Below are 20,029 nucleotides of genomic sequence, written 5' to 3'. Positions count from 1 at the left end.
TCATTTTAATTTGATTTTTTAAAATTGTTTTAATTCTAATTTTTTAAGATTAAAATATTTGAATACAAAGTTTATATTTATATATTATTATTATTATAAAATTAGCTTATTTATAACAAGTACGAATTTAAATAAAAGATCAATATTTTATTCGTACCAAAACAAAGTTTTTAAGTGTTATTTGTACTATAGTAATTACTGGACCTATTAAAATAATAAAATAATATGTATTATACATTTAACATTTTAAACGACAATAAGGCTATAAAAATGAGAAATTTAAAAATATTTTACAAATTATAAATGTTATGTGCCTTTTTCATACATAAATCACAACTATATACCATGCATTTATTGTCCTTCGTTAATTTACATTAAAAATACTACGAGTAGTGTTAATTGTGTTGAACATTAAACAATAAATTATAGTAATAAGGAATTATGTAAATTTTAATTTGTAAGTACTTATATATATATATATATATATTTAAATATATCTAGTTTTTCAAACATTGTGTACAACAGATTTTCAAAATTGGGTCGTAGTAATTTCAGATTGTTAAAATATTAAAGAATTGTTCAGAGTCTTAAAAATAAGTGAGTTATAACATTATGTAACTAACGTTTTATAAATATATGTAAATATATATTTATATTAGGAAAACTAGAGAATAATGTTTTAACGTTAAAAGTTCTAGTGAAATCTTTTCGTCTTAACTATTTCCACGAATTATATTTAAATATTAAAGAAAACTAAATATAATATCGCTATAACACTAGAAAATTACAAAAAAATAGTTCTTCAAGTACCGTTTGTGTCGACCTTACAACCTACATGAAAGTTTTTGAGCACACCATCTATATATATATACTTTTTGTATGACAGCACACCCTCTAAAAAGTAATTACATATAAAACGAAAAAAAAAGAGAACACTTCATTGTAAAATCTATAGATTTCTTGCTCCACTCAGATTCTAAAACTTTGTACGTCTCCAAAAACTAAAACTAATCAACAGAAAACAACAGTTAACTTTTAAACCGATGTCCAAGTTTCTTATTATTTTACTTTCAGTACTTTGTAAACGTTGTAACCGATAGAGATAAAAGTTTTATTTTTTAGAAATGCGTATTATTTTATCGAAATTTGTATTATAATAATATTTTACTTGGATTTTTTGCCGTCAAAATTCAACTGCACAGTGCCCGTACAATAAGTATAAACAAAAATATATAATATTGTTTCTTAGTGATAAATTAAATTATTGTTATGTTCAATTTTAATAAGGTTCGCAAATTGTATTTTGCTCTTTATTCATATCTATTCGAAAAAAAACCAATTAAATTCTTTTTTTAATGTCAGCGACAGTCTTTCTGAGTTTGGTTAATTATTTTGCTTACAGTTTCATGTATATTTATATACAAATGTGTATCGTTGTTTCTTCGTTGTTTAGTTTGAAAGGCCTTGAAATGTCTCTGATCAAAATATGACGTTTTAGACAAATTATCGTGTCCATTTTTGGAATGGTTTACTATTTGTTATTACTTGTTTACGTCAAACTTGCCTGCAGCCACACTTTTCGGTCCTAATTTATAGCCAATCAGCTTTTTCGGATAGAAGGGGTCATGTTTTATCGGCTACCGGATTTTTGCTGACGTCAGTTCGTCACAAATTGTTGTGTATTATTGACTTTTGGTTATGTTTCCTCAATCTGAACTTTCTCTCTTGTCCAACAAATTAACTGCAAATATTTTCGTTCTTATTTCGAACTATTTACAGATTTAAAAATGTGTGTTATTATTTATTCAGAATTTTTAAAATTATCATGCGTATTGTTAGCATCCGTGTATAATAATTCTGTTAAAAAATTTAAATTATTTAAATGTCTGTAAAAATGTAAGTTTATTAATTATAATTAATGATTATAGACTTACATTTTAGCTCCCTAATAAATTATTAAATGTCGTTCTAAGAAAACTGATCATACGACGAACGTATTGTCTCGTTAGCCTTGTTGTATACACTACTACAGACTTTTAAATATACCTAATTTTGTTTTGGAAATAAATAAATCATCCGTGTTCAAAAGTTTCTTACACAAAACGTCTGTAAAAAATACAACGTGACATTATATTTTCTTCGGAATATTTTAAACGTATAATCGTTGCCGGAGTAAAAATATTGCTTGTCCTTTCGATGGATGTATATGCTAAGATTATTACTGAGATTACAGTGATTATGATAACAATCTGATTCATACGCAAAAGTTGTCGCATACTAACATTTTGTTGTGCGTACCTAATATATCCACGCATGGTGGAGTTCACGTAATAAAATATTTTACGACAGTGTTTAAAACATTATTCAACGAATGGAAAAGATTACCATTTTAAATATAAAATGGGTAGTCATCAACCTATACTTAGAGTACGACCCGATACACTACGTTACATATTCACCTATATTCACGGGCTGAAATGCAATATTGTAAAAATGTACATTCTATGCGGAAAAAACGGCGTTCTCAAATGTTTTTAGTAGTTTAAAAAATGAAACGTATATTCTCAAAGTTAATCTACGACTGTATCTTTTGAATACCACAGTAACTACAGTAAATATTTTATAAACAAATATTAAATTTTTGATCATTTTTCAGACGAACACGATCTCCAAACTGCCATCAAAGTTCCGTTCGAGGACCCGCAGCTATACTTTGACAGTGGAGAGGACGGTTTTCCAGCGTTTGGCATTAAGCCTGGATCTGATATAAAATCACCGTATCGATTATTCCTTCCAGAAAAATTGTACTCGGAGTTCTCCGTTGTGGTTAATTTCAAACTAAATTCTATGGATGGCGGTTTTTTGTTCGCCGTTGTCAATCCTTTAGAAAACGTAAGTTTATGGCATATAAATTCTTATAAATAGCAAAAACATCATTGTAATACATTTAAATATCTGAGATGGTAATTACTAAATAGGTTAGTAAAAAAGAAAACTAAAATTTCAATATTTGAAATATTCAGTACATACGGCTTGCTATAATTATAATAAACGATAACATGAAGACTGATGAAAAATGTTGTTTAGTGTGGACTTATGCTTAAAATAAATCTTCTCTAAATAATATTGGTTTTGGTAAAAAACATTTTGGAGCAGTCAAAATATGTAAGTACTTTAGTCTTCAATTTTGAGATCAGTGTTTTATAGACATTTTGATCTAATTGGTTGTTTAGTGAAAGCAGAAGGGAGTTCAAAGATAAAAAAAAATGGGAAAAATCTCAACACCTATTTTTATTTTATTTTTTACCTTAAAAATATCAAAAATACATTCGCAAACATTTTTTTATAGTCATTTCCAGATAAAATGTTGATAAAATTGAATATTTAAACGAAAAATAACGCTTTTATTTATTTTGTTATACCTAACCTGTTGCAATTATGTATATTATTATTTTCAAATACCAATGAAATTTTTATTATTTTAGGCTAATTTAAATCTATTTATACAATATTATAACAAAACCTTTCCATGCCACGTACGTCAGTATTTGCTTTTATGTTAATAACAATAATGTTGGTTGTTATATTACATTATACAATATAGCTAAAAATATGATATAATAATTATTTTATACAAAAAATGATATATTTTTTGAAAAAAATAGACCGTACTACTTGTGACTATATTATCATTCATAACAATAGAATCATATAATAAAATATCCTCGCACAGAATCGTTTTTCGTAGACAGTTATATTGTGTTATAATTGTTGTATTTAAATTTAGCACATTGAGTCCATTACAACGACCTACTCATTGACGAAGTACTCTTAAAACCTACTCTACAGAAGGGTGACTTCGCGTCTTTTTTTTTTCAAATGAGCAAGACTTCGTATTAAATTAATTTTACATTATTGATGAAATGGTGTGTAAATATATTTTTTTTTCTTAGAATGATTTTAATTAAATATAACCAAAACCCCATATTTAATACACATATATTATATAATAGTTATCGAAAAGTAATATTAAAGTTTCGAACGATCTTTCTACTCTAGATTATTAGTATATCCATTAGAGTGGAGTTCCTGTATAAAGTTATAAGCAAAAACTTATAATATTCATTAGGTAATGTAAAACAAAGTTATTTTGATTTTAGTAATAAGTAATAGTTTTTATATTTTATACATTTATACATAATATATAAATTTTATATAACATTTTTATATATACTAATATAAATACCGATTTGTATTCGAATGTAGTACATACCAATTATTTACCATTTAAGTAATATAAACATTTTGCGCAAATTACTAAAAGAAAAAATGTATATTTGACTTGTATATGATATTAATTATTTGTCTTCGGGAGTATTCCTAAAACAAATTTACAGTTTACATAGTTAATAACATAATATTATATAAACATTTTATGATACTGAACTATTATTGAAAGTACTTAATTTATCTTTCCTTACTTTGCCAATTAAACATCGAGAGTAGAATAATTCACATTATGATTTGTTTCAAATGTGTTGTTCAATTTAATGATTTACAATAAAAAACAAATTTAAAATGTTTAATGGAAATAATAACAGATGAAAAAAATAAAAAATGTATGCAATTATGCCTCATTATGCAACTATATGAATTTTATTTAAAGAAAAATCTTATAACACCGTGTTACTGTTTCATCAATTTGTACACTTAGAATTTGTTTAATATCATGACGTCCCTACTTTATATTAAAAACTTAATATAATGATGAATGGAAATATTTCATTCGTAACAATTACCAAAATTTGATTCGGTGTTTTAAAAACTTCAATACAAATTCAATTTTAGTGAGGTTCGTATTCGAGTGTTTTTAGCAGTGTTTTAAATAAAATATACCGACTTAAACTCACGAATTGCAATAAAATTAATTCAACTTTTTAGAAGTTGTTTACTCAACATTTTTACGTTCTCATGTTTGATTCGCATTTATCCACACTGGTTTTCTTTGAAATGATTAGAAGTTTTAAATACCAGTTTCTTGTCTTTATCGGGATATGAAACAATCACGGTTGTTCATCTGATATTTCGTCAGAAACGGGTAATTTTGTGATGTCAAGAATTTCTTAAACCGCTTTGATTTTGGTCCTCTAAAATTCCGAAATTCCTACATTCTTAATTTGTCCACTGAAATATGGTTTGAAGGTAAGTTAATGAAGGTAGTTTTATCGAAATGTCTACCAGAAAAATAATATTATTATAAGCTAGTTTTCGGGATGAATACCGTTAGTCACGTATAGATAAAATATTAATTTCAACTATTTTTCCACCTAGCTAACAAATATACATCGATTCGTTTTGTATTGCGCATTTTTGGTTATTTTAATATGTTTTAGAATATTAGATTAAAGTTAAAACGAAGATCGTTTATAAAATCGTTATTATGATCTAATGCGAATATAAAATAGTATGGTACTACAATTTTTCTTCGTTTTTTTTCATTTAGGTTAAATTGAGATTTTAACTAAAGCTTTGTTTTTTGACACGATCGAAAAAAAAATAAATTTTGAATATTATACACATTAAACATTCATGAGTATAATTTGTCATCAGAATATAATATTTATAATACATTTTAAAATATATGTCGAACGTTTATGAAGTTTACGAAGAAACTAAAAGCTATAGTGTTGAAAATTAAACATAAAAAAGGAAAATATTTTTTTTGCTATAGTAGTCAGTAATTCATTTGTCAGTTTTTTTTTATTAAATAATTTCTTAGATAGAATGATTGGAATAAAATAATACATTTAAAAATAACGAAAAAATAAATGGTCCATGAAATTAACAATTTAGAAAAATCGTGGAAATGCGTATTTTTTAATAATTGTAAGCAATTTATTTAGACGATAACAACGTTACACATAATAAAAAAAAGTACATGGTGCATAAATAATTGTATTATTATCTTAATAATAATGTTAAATAAGTACAATGAGAATATTTGAAAACATAAATAAAATTAAACAGGTTCCTAATAAAATAATATTGTAGAATAATATAATGCACGAAGTTATTGCTCATTTTCATGATATATTATATTTACCATAGGTATAATATTTTATGCGAAATTGCTGTATTAATGAGTTCGTTAATTTGATATGATTATTATACAGTGCAATACTCGTTTTAGATTTATATTAATTGAAGACGTATTATAATAATGATAATAATTTGATTTCTGATGACTAACCACCGATTTCAGATTATGATTTTCATCATAATATTATACATACCTATACTCAATATAAAAATGAATAAACGTAGAATATTATATTTAGGCGAAAATAATCTGTTAAAATACACGTGTACCTACCGACTTTTTTAAATTTGGACAAAACGTTCGAGGTACCTACGGTTAAAACAATAACTGTATCATCGGGGGGGAAAAAAATAAACAACAACATTATTGTTATTTCGACCGGATCTCGTGGATTCGTGATGACATCATAACAATAATAATAATATCCAAAATCGCACTCTACTCATGTCCGCCATCTCTGATCGCCGGGTCCGTGTCTTTTGCAGGTGGTGCAGTTGGGCGTGCAGGTCGTACCGTCGTCGTCGAGCGCGATGAACGTGAGCTTCCTGTACACGGACGTGAACAAATATTCGTCGTCGTCGAACGTCTTGGCCACGTTTTCGGTTCCGTGGAAGATCCGGAAGTACATACGGCTGAGCTTGAAAGTGACCAGGGAGTACGTGCGGTTGTTCGGCAGGTGTTTGGAACCGCAAACCGTGATGGTGGTCAGGGACCCGGTGGAGCTGCTGTTCGACTCGGCCTCCACGCTGTACATCGGCCAGGCGGGGCCGCTGATCAAAGGACCGTTCGACGTGAGTATTGTACCTATGATTATACGATAGTGTTATGCGACCGGTAAAGTTTTGAATTCACAGGTGTTAAAATATCACGAGAACGGTACACGATACGTGCTGCTTCCAAGTGCTCTACCCACCCATCCACCCACCAACCCACCCATCACACCCGTGCGCCAATACCCACACACGTAATATCATTATCGACGTGTCTCCTCGACGACGTAATAATGATATAGTGATAAAGATAATATCGTACACGAGCGAAACGCTGTGGCGAGTTTATTGTTATTATAACATAGGCAGTGAGTATTGACTGCCTAAGTGTGTGTTTCGACGTAGTTTACGACGATCGTATAACAGCAGCGACAACTGCAGAGGAATATATTCCGGGGAAAGCTCGAGAGCTTCGAGACCGCCGTCGCGCATAGCGTACACGAATCGAAATTATGGTAACTTTTTCGAAGTATATTTTTGGGCGAGGTGCTGTTGTTTAAAAACACTTATCTCGTAAAATGGAATTTCTGAGCCGTTTTTTGAGGGTTTTAATCAAATTATTAATTTTGTTTATTTAACATAAAATCCATCTTGCCCAGCGTAATTTGGCACATCACTCGAAAAGTCAGAAACTTTTATACATCTATATAAACCCATACAAATTGTCTACATAATGATATGTATATGCATAGTATAAATTTGCATTTTATTTTTTAAGTGTTGGCGTCAATACTAATATTTTAATGAAAAATAAAACTTGAAATAAACGAAATTTCGTTTTAAAACTTTTTCTATTCAAAAACGTTTTGACAGTTCGCTATGTAATATAGATATTGTGTAATGAACTGTATTAAAACTTTACAAAAACCGAACAAATTATCAAAGGCAATAGTAATAATGCTTATTTGATCATTATACGTTATATTATATTAACGTAACGTTAGGTGAAATATTAAAAAATTGCAACAAGAATCCATCAACCATTTTAATCATTAAATCATTTAAATAAAAATACAAGTCAAGTGTAGAAATATGATCTCGGCAGTGTTGGGAAAGTTCCTTTTAAAAAGGAACTCGTTCCCGTTCCTCGTTCCTACTGTAAGAAAGGAACTCGTTCCCGTTCCTCTTTCCTGTCCCGAAATAAGAACGCGTTCCCGTTCCTTTTTAAAAAGGAACGCGTTCCCGTTCCTTCATGTTCCTTTTTTTGCAATTTGAGTGGTGGTCAATGGTGTATTTTGCGAACAATTTTTAAGTCAGAAATAATCGAACCGAGAGAGTTAACCGATTATTTCTGACTTAAAAATTTTTCGCAAAAAACACCATTGACCACCACTGAAATCGGTTAACTCACTCCTTTCTAGGAGCACCGATTTTTAACAAAAATGATTCGTCTTAGATTTTTTTTGTTATAATTCAAAAGTTGTATAGCGTAGACTTGAAACTTTATATATATACATTCATATTGCATAATTGCATAATATTATACATTTATATTACTATAGTAGTATAGTATACAGTGTATAGTGTGTACTATACACGATACACCACACATAGAGACATGCTATAGGTTATAGGCTTATAGCCCATAGGAGTATAGGACATAGTATGATACAACAATCTGTTTTTTTTTTTAATTCAATTTATTTGAAAAAATATTTTTATACTGACATTTTGTTTTGTTTGAGAAGAACTAATTTGGCGCGCGGAACCGGAAACGACCCGGAACACGACACGTAGTCGACCGACGGCGTCGCGGCTCAGTTTTGGCGCGGAAACACACTATATGCGCTTCATAAAATATACTGTGGCACTCAACGTGTTAAAATTTTTTCATTATTTGAGGAACGGAAATTTTCGTTCAAGTTCCTTCAAAATAGGAACTCGTTCCCGTTCCTCGTTCCTATATTTTAAATGGAACGCGTTCCGAGCTTCGTTCCTATAAAAGGAACGCGTTCCAGGAACGCGTTCCTCAAGGAACGCGTTCCTTCCCAACACTGGATCTCGGTACACGTGCACTAAGCAATACTGCGACGTTAAACTAAAAACCACTTATTATTTTGGTTTTCCTTGATATATTCAATTTGTATTCCTATCAAATATGTTTACAAAATATTATTTAAACCTAAAGCCTAAGTGCATTTTTGGTGTGTTGGGTTGCGTATACTATTCGTTTATAATATCAAGCAATAAATTCACTGCTGTACTATAACATATTAATAATTCGTATTTTGTATGCATTTCTTTGCTTTCAATAAGAATCAAATCACATCTTTAGTTTGAATATTTTCGCTATGAAAACAGCAATCATATCATATTATTATACTATTCTTTGAACCGTCTGAAATTTTCCCTCAACAATTTAAATTACAATCAAAGTTTTAGAAAACTTTGTGATGGAGTTTTGCTATGAGTTCTTGAATATTATGCTCAAGAAATTATAATTAATATCCTTCGAGAAGTTGGTTGTCTGAAACAGTGATGTCGATCAAAACATTCCTCCGTGGTCTATCAAGTATCTGATAGTTTAAATAAACTCTTAAATAATACTGTATTAACTATCGAACGAAAGGGAGAGTCCATAATTTCCACTGGATAAAAATTATGAAATAAACGGACTGTGGAAACTCCAACGACAGAGACTGCGATTTGTATAAAGTGGGGATGATAAACAGGGGAATTAAAATATTAAATTTCCAACGATCGGGCTGTAATATCCAACTCATATTATTATCATAACAAGTTCTTAAATAACAACATCCTCGTCAGGTTTGAGTGGAAATCATAAGCCGAACGTGACCAAATCTACTGAAAACCGTACGATCGTGGTAACAAGTGGTTTACCATAGTCGACAGGAGGGCGTGAACGTGCTCGAAGACCTGGGTCGTTGAGAATATTCGTGCTTTACAACCTCAGGGCAAAAGTGCTTAGAGAAAAAAAAAACAGTAATATTATTATTGCAATGTAATAGTGTAGTTATCAAATGGAAATCACGTGTTTTCCCATTTTGTTTTTCTCTCAAGATGGCTATTTTTGTAAATAGTGATGTTGCAGCCTAAGTGCGGATGATACATAAGACTAAGCTAGATGGACGTTAGGATAACAACAATAATATAAAACCTATTATACAATGATAATATTGAAAACGACAAGAGACATATTATTTTTGTATTTAACTTACTGGTAAATGTGTGGAGTATTGCAGTGAATCGGATGATAATTAAATACCGACGACAGTTTCTATTCGGTGAATGATTGTCGATAAATTTTATCATTAACGATTTGATGTCACGTTAATAACAATTCTAAATTTCTATGTAGTCAAGCTGTATAATATGGTACATTGAAAAATGATTTAATCTAATCGATTACAAATAAAATAAAAACCATTTATATATACTATTATTGCGTCGACATTCCGTGATTTTTTTTTTGTTCATAAAAGTTCAATTGTCGGTGGCTACACAGTAATTTCATACTATAGGTACAATCGTATTTGTAGATGAATGATTCAACAACCGCAAAACAATAATGGAAGGTTCATACTATTTTGAAGTTTGGTTAAGCATATATCGTTGTAAGCAAGTTATGTTTTTTATTCTTCCGACCCTCTCGCACACTAGTAATTCAATGTTCCGTATTGAAACCCAGCGAAAAGACATGTAGAATACGAAATGTAGGTAGAGTATACCCAAAAGTTTTTGTTAACAAGCAAATTGGAGGTGTCACAATAGTTGTAATATACAAAGATTTGAGTTTCGGTGAATTGCAGTAGTACTTGTGTTTGTCATTAGTTTACCCTTTTCTGGTGGTTATACTTTACTCGTCTGAAGTTCTGAATACATGACAAAAAACGGTGTTTGAAAATTAATCTTGATTTCCATTAATTTTACGGCAGATAATATCTTACAAGCTTCAATCGAGTCACAATCAAAATATGTAAATTTTAACTACGATTTCAAACTGCTATATTTCTAAAATGCGTAACCAAGTGATCGTTTAGTTCATTAAGAACACAGTTTACCAGCAATAGAAATCAAGCAGTGATTTTTCGATGACAATTTATTTAGGGACTTTCAGAATATCTAATATCTATAACAATATTCATAGAAAAAAAACTAAAAGCTAGAAACAAAAAAAAAATATCTTATCATATTATTAATTATTATTATTCATAAAATTGTTTAATAACAATATAAAATAATACAATATTATTTTTTTAACACGGCGCATTGTATATGCAATTTTAATACATCACACTAACCAGCCGGGTTATAATATTATTATTATTATGGAATTGAAAATGTCAATTTATATAATAATAATATTATTATACAATGTACTTTTGTTTACTGTTTTATAATTTATAGCGAGTATCTACTGTATTTAAGCACTTAATACAATCTAGATGAGGTAATAATAATAGGGCATAATCTGTGAAGTGCATTGATTTCACTCGTTGGGTTGTCGATAATCACCGGTAAGCTATCGCGGTATTTTAGTATTTATATGTTCATTTAAACATTGACTTTATTATATTATAATGTTTACAAACTGAGAAATTATAACAAACTAGTAAACACTATTTGTTAGTGGCAAACAACACCACCATTAGTAGTTTGCTAACGACAATGTGTTTTGGGAAAAGCGTTTATTCATAATATTTAAGTATAATTTTGAATAACAACTGATCAATAATACCAATATATGAAAGTTAAAATCGTTAAAATTACGTAGTCATATCATACAAATAATTGTTTGAAATTGTTTTGTGTCTTTGTGATTATGTATTATGTGGCTTTGGCCAGTTCAAAAACTCTCATTTTTTTTTAAGCTTTTTACTCCAAATTATTTTTTTACGTCCAATATCTTATTAGATACACGCAATACGCGTATAATAATGAATGTTGGAATTTAATTATTATATATCTTTGCTGATAAATATCTATTTGTTCGTGTAATTTGTTACTTACATCATCTGAACTTTTTTCATTTAGATGAGACTCTTGTATGATGTCTTAAGGTTTCATAGAAATTCATTTTGCCAGACTTTTACCTAAATATTGAAACGGTAACTAAGTATTTTCCAACTTTCTTATTAAGTTCATACTATAATTTAAATCTTCATAGAACTATAAGGAAAATTAATTATAGTTGCAGTGTATTGAGTTTAATATTAAAATTTTGTTAATGTAGAATTTAAATAATATTGTATGGATGCAAAACATTAAGTAGAATTGATCAATGTACGACAACGATGATAAAGCTTAATAATAATAATATGTTCTTACTCTTAAATATTAATTTATTTTAAATCAATTATTTGTATTCATATAAATTGTTATTAAATGGATCATAAATAAATCTTGTAAATATCATTCGTAAAGAAGGTTTAAAATATGGTTAAAAGACAAAATAAATTAGTGTAATGATGTCTTACAAATAATCTAAACGGAAATAAGGTACATATTATAATATCAGCAATGCGCCGTCAAAAATCACTTGGCAAATATTTGAATATTTCATTAACCCATTTCACAATATTATTCAAACCCGTTATGTTTTGATAAAAATAAAAAATCAATTCACCAATGAAATGTAGAACCTTTTTTTAAACCTTAACATTCCAAATTATATGTACCTGCCATACATTTTTTTAGCTTTCAATCCCATTTTCTTTCTCCATAATTTCTATATTATATTATAACACTGTACTTACATAAAAAAAATCTTTCCCGGATCCTTCTCTGCCCCCCCCCCCCCCACCATCATTCCGAACAATAAATTACAGTAAACAGTTATTGAGGTAAAAATACAATGTCCTTTGATCGTAATGTATAATATCATAATATATTATGTTAAATTTTTTAATGTTTATCGTTTAAAAAAAAAAATCCATGCCAATCGATTCGGGTCGAGCATAATATTGTATTTTAGCATTTATTTCACACACGGTATTGGCATAATGTGGTAGGTACCGAAAACCTCGTCGTGCTTAATGGAAAATAATTCTTGTAAACGCAATTCATTCATTGGCCGGATGCCCGTCGTTTTATTCGATTTGATATATTCGGTTTGATTCGTTTAGCAAACACAGACTGTTTGCAATGGTTTTTTCTGTTTTATTTTTATTTTTTCATACCCGATTCGTTAGCAATCACAACCACGACGACAATGAACGGAAACGTACGTTTGCTTTTCCAAGACTTTTGCGAACTTTATAACGTCTACTTTTTTTTTCCTCAGAGCGTGTATCAATTCAACCCACCACTATATGTATAATAGGCACATATGTTGATATAAAATAAACATATATATATTTATTTTTTTTTGGAAAGTTCGCCAACGTCAAATACGCGTGGTGCTCGTGTAGGAGGTGACATTTCACCAGCTGTACAGCAAGCCAAAAAGTTAAACTATACCTTTTCGTCCCAAATCTCCATGGAACGGAGGTTACACAAAATCCGATTTCATATACTGTTAATATCGTTCACAATGTACGGACACGACGGAATGAAGAGCGACTATGAGTTTTTAAATTATACGATTTCATGCCATACGTCCATCGCTCACGTTCGTATAATTTAATATAATATTCTTCCACGGTCAAATCCATTCGTTTTAACTCGTCGATGTCCAAATGGTGTGCCTGAAAAACTGGTTCGAGTGTCTAAGAGCACTTATTCGGTCACACACTTTTTTTGTGTACCTTTATAATAAATATTTATCGAACACATGTCGATATTCCGTTGCATTCGATCTATAGCGATTAAAACGCAGTACAGTCTTCACTCATTGGTTTTATAGAACACATTAATAGGGACCGTCATCGTGTAAAATGCATCATAATATCACCAGTGTGACTAATTGCTTAGAGTTATAATAATTAAAAAAAAAAACCTGGACAAGAAATGTAAACTAGGCTTTTGAAATTTATCTCGCTTCGCTCACACCAGTATAGTTATGCATAATGGTGCGTTATTGGGTCAATCAATAAATCATGTCATCGTATTCGAAAAACGATTCAAATATCTATTAACTATTAAGACATAGAATTTCTATCTAAAGTATCAATAATAATATGAAAGTGATTTTTTTTATAACTACTTAGTACATATTAATATCTGTTCTAATATTACATAATAATATGGTTTTAAAATGTCTTCAATAACGTCATTGTAATATTTTTCAACGATGCGTTAAACTATTAAAATGATTAAACTGTTGAAATGTTGTAGTAAATGTGACAAAACGATTTCAAAATTTAAATGACACCTTTATGTCTTAATTATATGTTTTGGTTCAGCAAACATTAACCCATCAAACCTGTAATTATTATAAATAAAACAATTCATTCTTACACCTTTGTGTATCTAAACTATAGTTGTATACCCGTTTAGCCACAATTCTAATATCTGAAATCAAACTGTAGATAAAATAGTATGATATAATATGCTTATATAATATCTAATTTTATTCAATCTAATATATGAAATATTTAGTGAAAGTATCCCTAAATATAATATAATCCACCGATTCGTAGATTTTTTAAATATTTAATTAACTAACACTGTTTCTATTTTATAATATTCAAATAGAAGTAATATATTATTAAACACTATTGAGACCTTTATGATTATTTATCTTAATCTTTGCTGTTTAGGGACAGTGTGTGAGCTTAAAGTCTACGTACCTTAATAAACGCCATAATATTTTTAATTAAAGCTATGACCTTTATGAAATTATATTATACTTTCGGGTCAATGAGCGCTTATTTTTTAACCAGAGCACTTTTAAATGTTATATAAAGTTTTCATATGAGAACCGATTAATATTAAAGCGACTTTAACAAACCTACTAGGGTTTCACCAGTAAGGAGAAATTTAATTCATTTTTTTTTTAATAATAGGTATGTAATAGTCATAATATTATATAAAATATGATTTAATGATCCAAACTTAAAACAATGAATATTAATGAAAATGATCAATATTTGATTTTTAAACAAAATACAGCTCATTAGTGGTTGGTATGATATGAATTATTATTTATAACTAAAAATAACGCAAATCATTGATCTCTTTAATACATCAGAACCATACACCAGTCAAATTATTTTAAATCAAAATTCCTTAAAATACAATCTAAAGCATTGTTGTCATTTAATGGCAGTAACCATGACTAATTATTTTTAAACCACACAAATCGTCGATCGTAAACACCATTGGCAGAAATCGGGGGCTTTATGGGGCTTAGCCCTCCCCCCCTAAGAGTCCATCAAGCCCCGTCCATTTTTAGTTTTTTAGGATCGAAGCCCCTGCTCACATCGATGTTAATAATGTTAGCCCCCTCTGAAATTGTAATGGATTTCCGACTAAGGTAAACTCAATTAACAGATTACGAATTTCTTATCGCAGATCTACTTGCTATCCTCAAATCATAATAAAATGATTACTATAATACTTAGTTATACGAGCTATCATTTGTTAATCACCTGCACCAGCACTGAAACGTTTCCTTAAATTATGTTATTTTAAAATAATACTTCAGTCAGCTAATTGTATTTATCTCAATGTGATGTAGAACGTACAAAGAGATTTATCCACGTCAGATATATTATCATGACATTACAGTCAATACCATCATTGAATTTAGTTAATTTACATTTGTCTACACGGCTATCACTTAGTTATTATCGCTTAACCTAGTTTCTAGGTATTTTGCTACAACTAAACCAAAACTTAGTGACTAAGACTTAAGACTAAATTTTGATACACATTACATACATGTTTACTTAACTTAGTTAATAGTTTCAATATTAATAATGCTTATGTTTACATAATATTATGTGTGATACAAAAATATAAATCGTATTATATAGTTCCATACTATTGTCATATAAAGTGTATTACTTGTAATCACGTTTCACAGTACATTCACAATATGGCAAAATGTTTTTTTTTTTTATTACTAATTTGGCTATAGTACCAATCACTTACACTTCAATACGTAATTGAATCGGTTGACTCAATTATTGTTGGATAGGAGATGAGTATCATCGTTCTATGTTTATTTTATAGTAATAACTAATAAATCGGTTTGTATTGTGTTTATTCAATATGTCATTTTTTTTAGGAAATATTGTATAGTATTTACGATGCGAATGATTAAACTACAATGATTATCATACACGTCATTCAGTTAAACATGTGGAAAGGAACAAACTCAACAAAGAAAAATAGACAAACTGTATATTATAAAATAACACGATCACGGCCCTCGGGGAAGAGTGCTTTTCAGTTCACCGATCGTTGCATAATTAGGTACGAGATTAATAAAAATAATAAAGTTTTCCAACAAGATTACGGGAATTTCAAAATTCTCAACGCAAATACCTCTGCAGCCAGCGTAAGAAAACGCTAACCATAGCAATCGCCATCACTCCCCCTCCCCCTCCCTACCTCACCGTTACTTAATACGTTTCCGGTCTCCCCGTATAAACTACCGAAGAAGGGGTGATTTTTTAAGCGCGATTTTTATGTGCTTAAACTACGCATTCATTCAAATTTTTATATTTATGACATTTTAAGTTAACGCAAATTTTTTTTTTTAAAACACTTTTTTTTTACGGACATTCGAGGGACTTAACGATTGTCGTGCGACTGCTTTTTCGGGCTTTGGTTTTAATCGGTTGCCGGTCAGTATCGCATAATGGAAAACGGTGGCCACCAAACGTTTTACTACGCGTCTGCCGTTCGATTTTCGATCAAATCGTTATCGCAACGTCGTCGTTTGCTAGTGCGGAAAGTGTTGTGCAGTGCGAAAATCCAAGAAAAACGTGATTGCGCTGAATTTGTTTTTCTCACGTCTGTCGATCTGTTTGATTCACGACCGAAACGTTTTCGCTAAAGTATAATATAGATATACCCACCACCTTCTTGTAAAACATATATTTTAATAAATAAGTTCGATTATATTTAAATATTGGCGTTCAGGGTGCACACTGCCCGCACTATGTTTTCAATAATAACAGAACGAAAAAAATATCTAATGTTTTAAAACTATATTTTCTTTTAGATATCCAAAGCAGTATTACAACTAATAATATAATTTCATGAACAGCTTCTTTATTTTTTTTTTTTTGAACAGAAACAACTTTATTTCTACCTAAACTTAATATTAAGTATTTATCAAACAAAATACGATATTGTGGAAAATCTTTTTTTCTCGTAAAATCAAACACATTCATGGATTTATTCCCAACAAAGCAAGTAATAATAATAACAACGCAGGTATACAATACGCAGGATTAAGAATTTTGGATGAAATAAATATTTTTCTTTTGAAAAAAAGTAACTTATTAAAACATCAAACAATAAAGTTTAAGTTAAACATTATACTAAACATTATTCCATTATACAGTAGCATTATTGAATAACGCGAATAACCAAGAGCGATTATTTTTGCAATTTGTTTAGTGTTTATTTTGGGTTTGAAGTTAGTGGAAAATTATAATTAAATACTACCAGTGAATCAAAACTTGTAAATACACAATTATTATTATACTATATATATTTGGTGTTTCACTGTTGAGAAAAAATAATGGCGTTATGAACCACTCATAAAATCATAGTTCTTAAAAAAAAACACATTGCAATATCAACGCATTTTTGGCGAAATTACGTGATAAATATATTAAAAACTGAAATTTTTATCATACAATAAACCACATAATATTATTTTTCTGTCCGTCTAACTTGATGTCAGTATTTTATACCTCTGTAATGTGTACAACAATACTATCAAACACGCTTTAACGTTAAAAAAATATATAATATACAGTGAGTATACAGTATTATACATCCTCAAAACGTGTCATCGTATTTCATTATACGATCCTGGCAGATGATATTTTAATGCAGTTTAACGGTATGGCTTTATAGTTTTTTCTTATTCCGCCGAATAGTCTACTCTACAGTTACACTCATTCTCAATAATATTATAACCTCAAGACACTCGACTTTCGGTTAGCTCGAAATGGTCACTATGTCGTAGGTACAAATTACAAGTAGCGATTATGATAAAAATATTATATTATTGACACCGTTTCTCCGTCCATGCGCGTGACGGTTCCTAGTCAATCGTTCACAAATTTACGTGTCCAGCACACTGGCAGTATTAAGGATGGAAAATAGACTAATTTTATAATAATATTCTGATTTGTCGGTTCACAAGACGTGTAAGTTACATCGAACCCTTTGCACGACACGTGTAAGTATTTTTGTGAAGAACCGCGTAAGCGATATGTTCACAAGGATGACGAGGGGACGAGAGGAGCAAGACACTTTGAAACTCGCCTCCGAGTGATTAATATCCGTAATAAAGTTTTATGCAGGCCTTTTCCACTCTATCTCACCCGAATCTGGTTCCGCCACCGGCTGTCGGGTCACGTGTCGTCGATACGTGAAACATAGGAACACGAACTCCCACCGATTTTATTAATGCTGTGCATAATGATGTTATACACTTAAATGCAATTTAATGATTAATTTATTACAACATAATATTACAATTTTATATTTCCACGGTGTTCCCGTTAAAAATTTCAAATTTGTTGACAGATTTAATTAGAGCTTGAGCCTTATACTTCAAGCATTACACGGTCAAACAGATATATAAGAAGTTACCAAACACTTATTAGCTCTTTATAGATTATATACGTTGCGTGGTATACTTGATATCGATGTATTATTGACTCATACCCACGGAACGAGTAAGTAAATGGTAAATTTACATTTTATGATATTATGTAGGTAGGTACTCTATTTTTATTAAAAAATATATTTAGGTAAAGGTTAAAAAAAATGTATAAAACATATTAAATAAAAGTTATTAATATATTTTTTATATAATAAAATCATTTATACAGTAAAAAACATACACTTACCTTGAACTGACTAAAAGTAAAATAAAATGTTATATTCAAACATTGAGTGGGGAAATACGAGTAAATTTAAAAAATACTGTCTGATAATAATAATAATATGGTCACAAAAACTCACCCTTTACTTATACAACTTTTAAAAACTATTCATAAATCTGGAGAAATACTGCAATATTAAACTTATAGAGTTGAGAACATATTAATAATATTATGAGATCATCATATTTTATAAAGTAATAAGGACACAAAAACTTGGAACTATGTTCAACGGGATTACTTCTTTAAGTTTAGACGGAATCCTGTATGAAATGTTATTTCATCAACTAACTAATTACAAGATAAAAATAGTAATAACAAGAATAAAATATCATATCGTTCAAGCAACATCTTAGACCTACTTAGAATAATATACGAATAGTTTTTTTATTATTTTTCCGTGTAGTAGAACAACTGTGAGGGCCGACGAGAACCACGATAGAATCACTTCCACCTCAGTTTCATCGTTTCTTTTACAATAATAACAGGAAAATTATACAAAATAATCACGATAACAATTACAAATGTGCCGGTGGTAGCCGGACCCTATATCATATCTAGTATATATATAAACTATATACACATATGGTATAATAAAGTAAACACGTGGGACAAGTCTCTTACAAAAATAAAATAAAAAGTGGATCCGAATTGTTGTGATTCCCGGCGCAGACGACTGTAAAAACGCCCTGCCCGACTAAATTTCTTATAACAAGATCTTATAATCAAGCTCTCTTTTAGCGCCGTTTTGTTAGCCCGCCACCCGTGCAGCCCCCTCCACCAACCCTGTGGAGTGCTGCAGCATTGTATCTTCTCCCATAGGGTTCCTTTCTCTCGTATTTCGAGAAATAAATGATCCCCAAATCCTAATTATGCTGACCGATTAGAATGATGGATGTACTCGCTGGCTAATTGTACCCGCCGTCTGGACTCTGGGTGATCACTGATTTGCTCGACGACGGAGTAAAACGGAATCCGAATACGGTTCATTTGAAATTTATTCTTCAGAGTTAAACGTCACACACTCACACGTATTACAAGAGGCACTATGGCAGACCACGTTTCCGAAGTTAGCGAAACAACCGATGACAAAATCGAAACGACCTCTAAGTGGGTATTCGAGGACATCATCGCCATGGTTGTTGGACAAAAACCAACTACTCACAACCACCGATATTTAC

The 20,029-nt window shown here is 30.0% G+C and overlaps 1 protein-coding gene across 2 annotated transcripts in view; it reads left to right on the top strand.

Moving 5' to 3' along the window:
• The window catches only part of LOC132944692 (collagen alpha-1(XVIII) chain), a 246,168-nt gene that overhangs the window by 40,807 nt on the left and 185,332 nt on the right, over positions 1–20,029 (top strand). For both annotated transcript variants that reach the window (XM_061014167.1, XM_061014166.1), the window contains exons 3-4: positions 2,657–2,892; positions 6,586–6,891. In XM_061014167.1, coding sequence (XP_060870150.1) covers positions 2,657–2,892; positions 6,586–6,891 — 542 coding nt within the window. The remainder of the gene's footprint in view (positions 1–2,656; positions 2,893–6,585; positions 6,892–20,029) is intronic.

This window comes from Metopolophium dirhodum, chromosome 5 (genome assembly GCF_019925205.1).
Source record: "Metopolophium dirhodum isolate CAU chromosome 5, ASM1992520v1, whole genome shotgun sequence".
Classification (NCBI taxonomy): domain Eukaryota; kingdom Metazoa; phylum Arthropoda; class Insecta; order Hemiptera; family Aphididae; genus Metopolophium; species Metopolophium dirhodum.
Note: the sequence above shows the minus strand (reverse complement) of the source record. Positions and strands in the feature narration are given on the sequence as shown.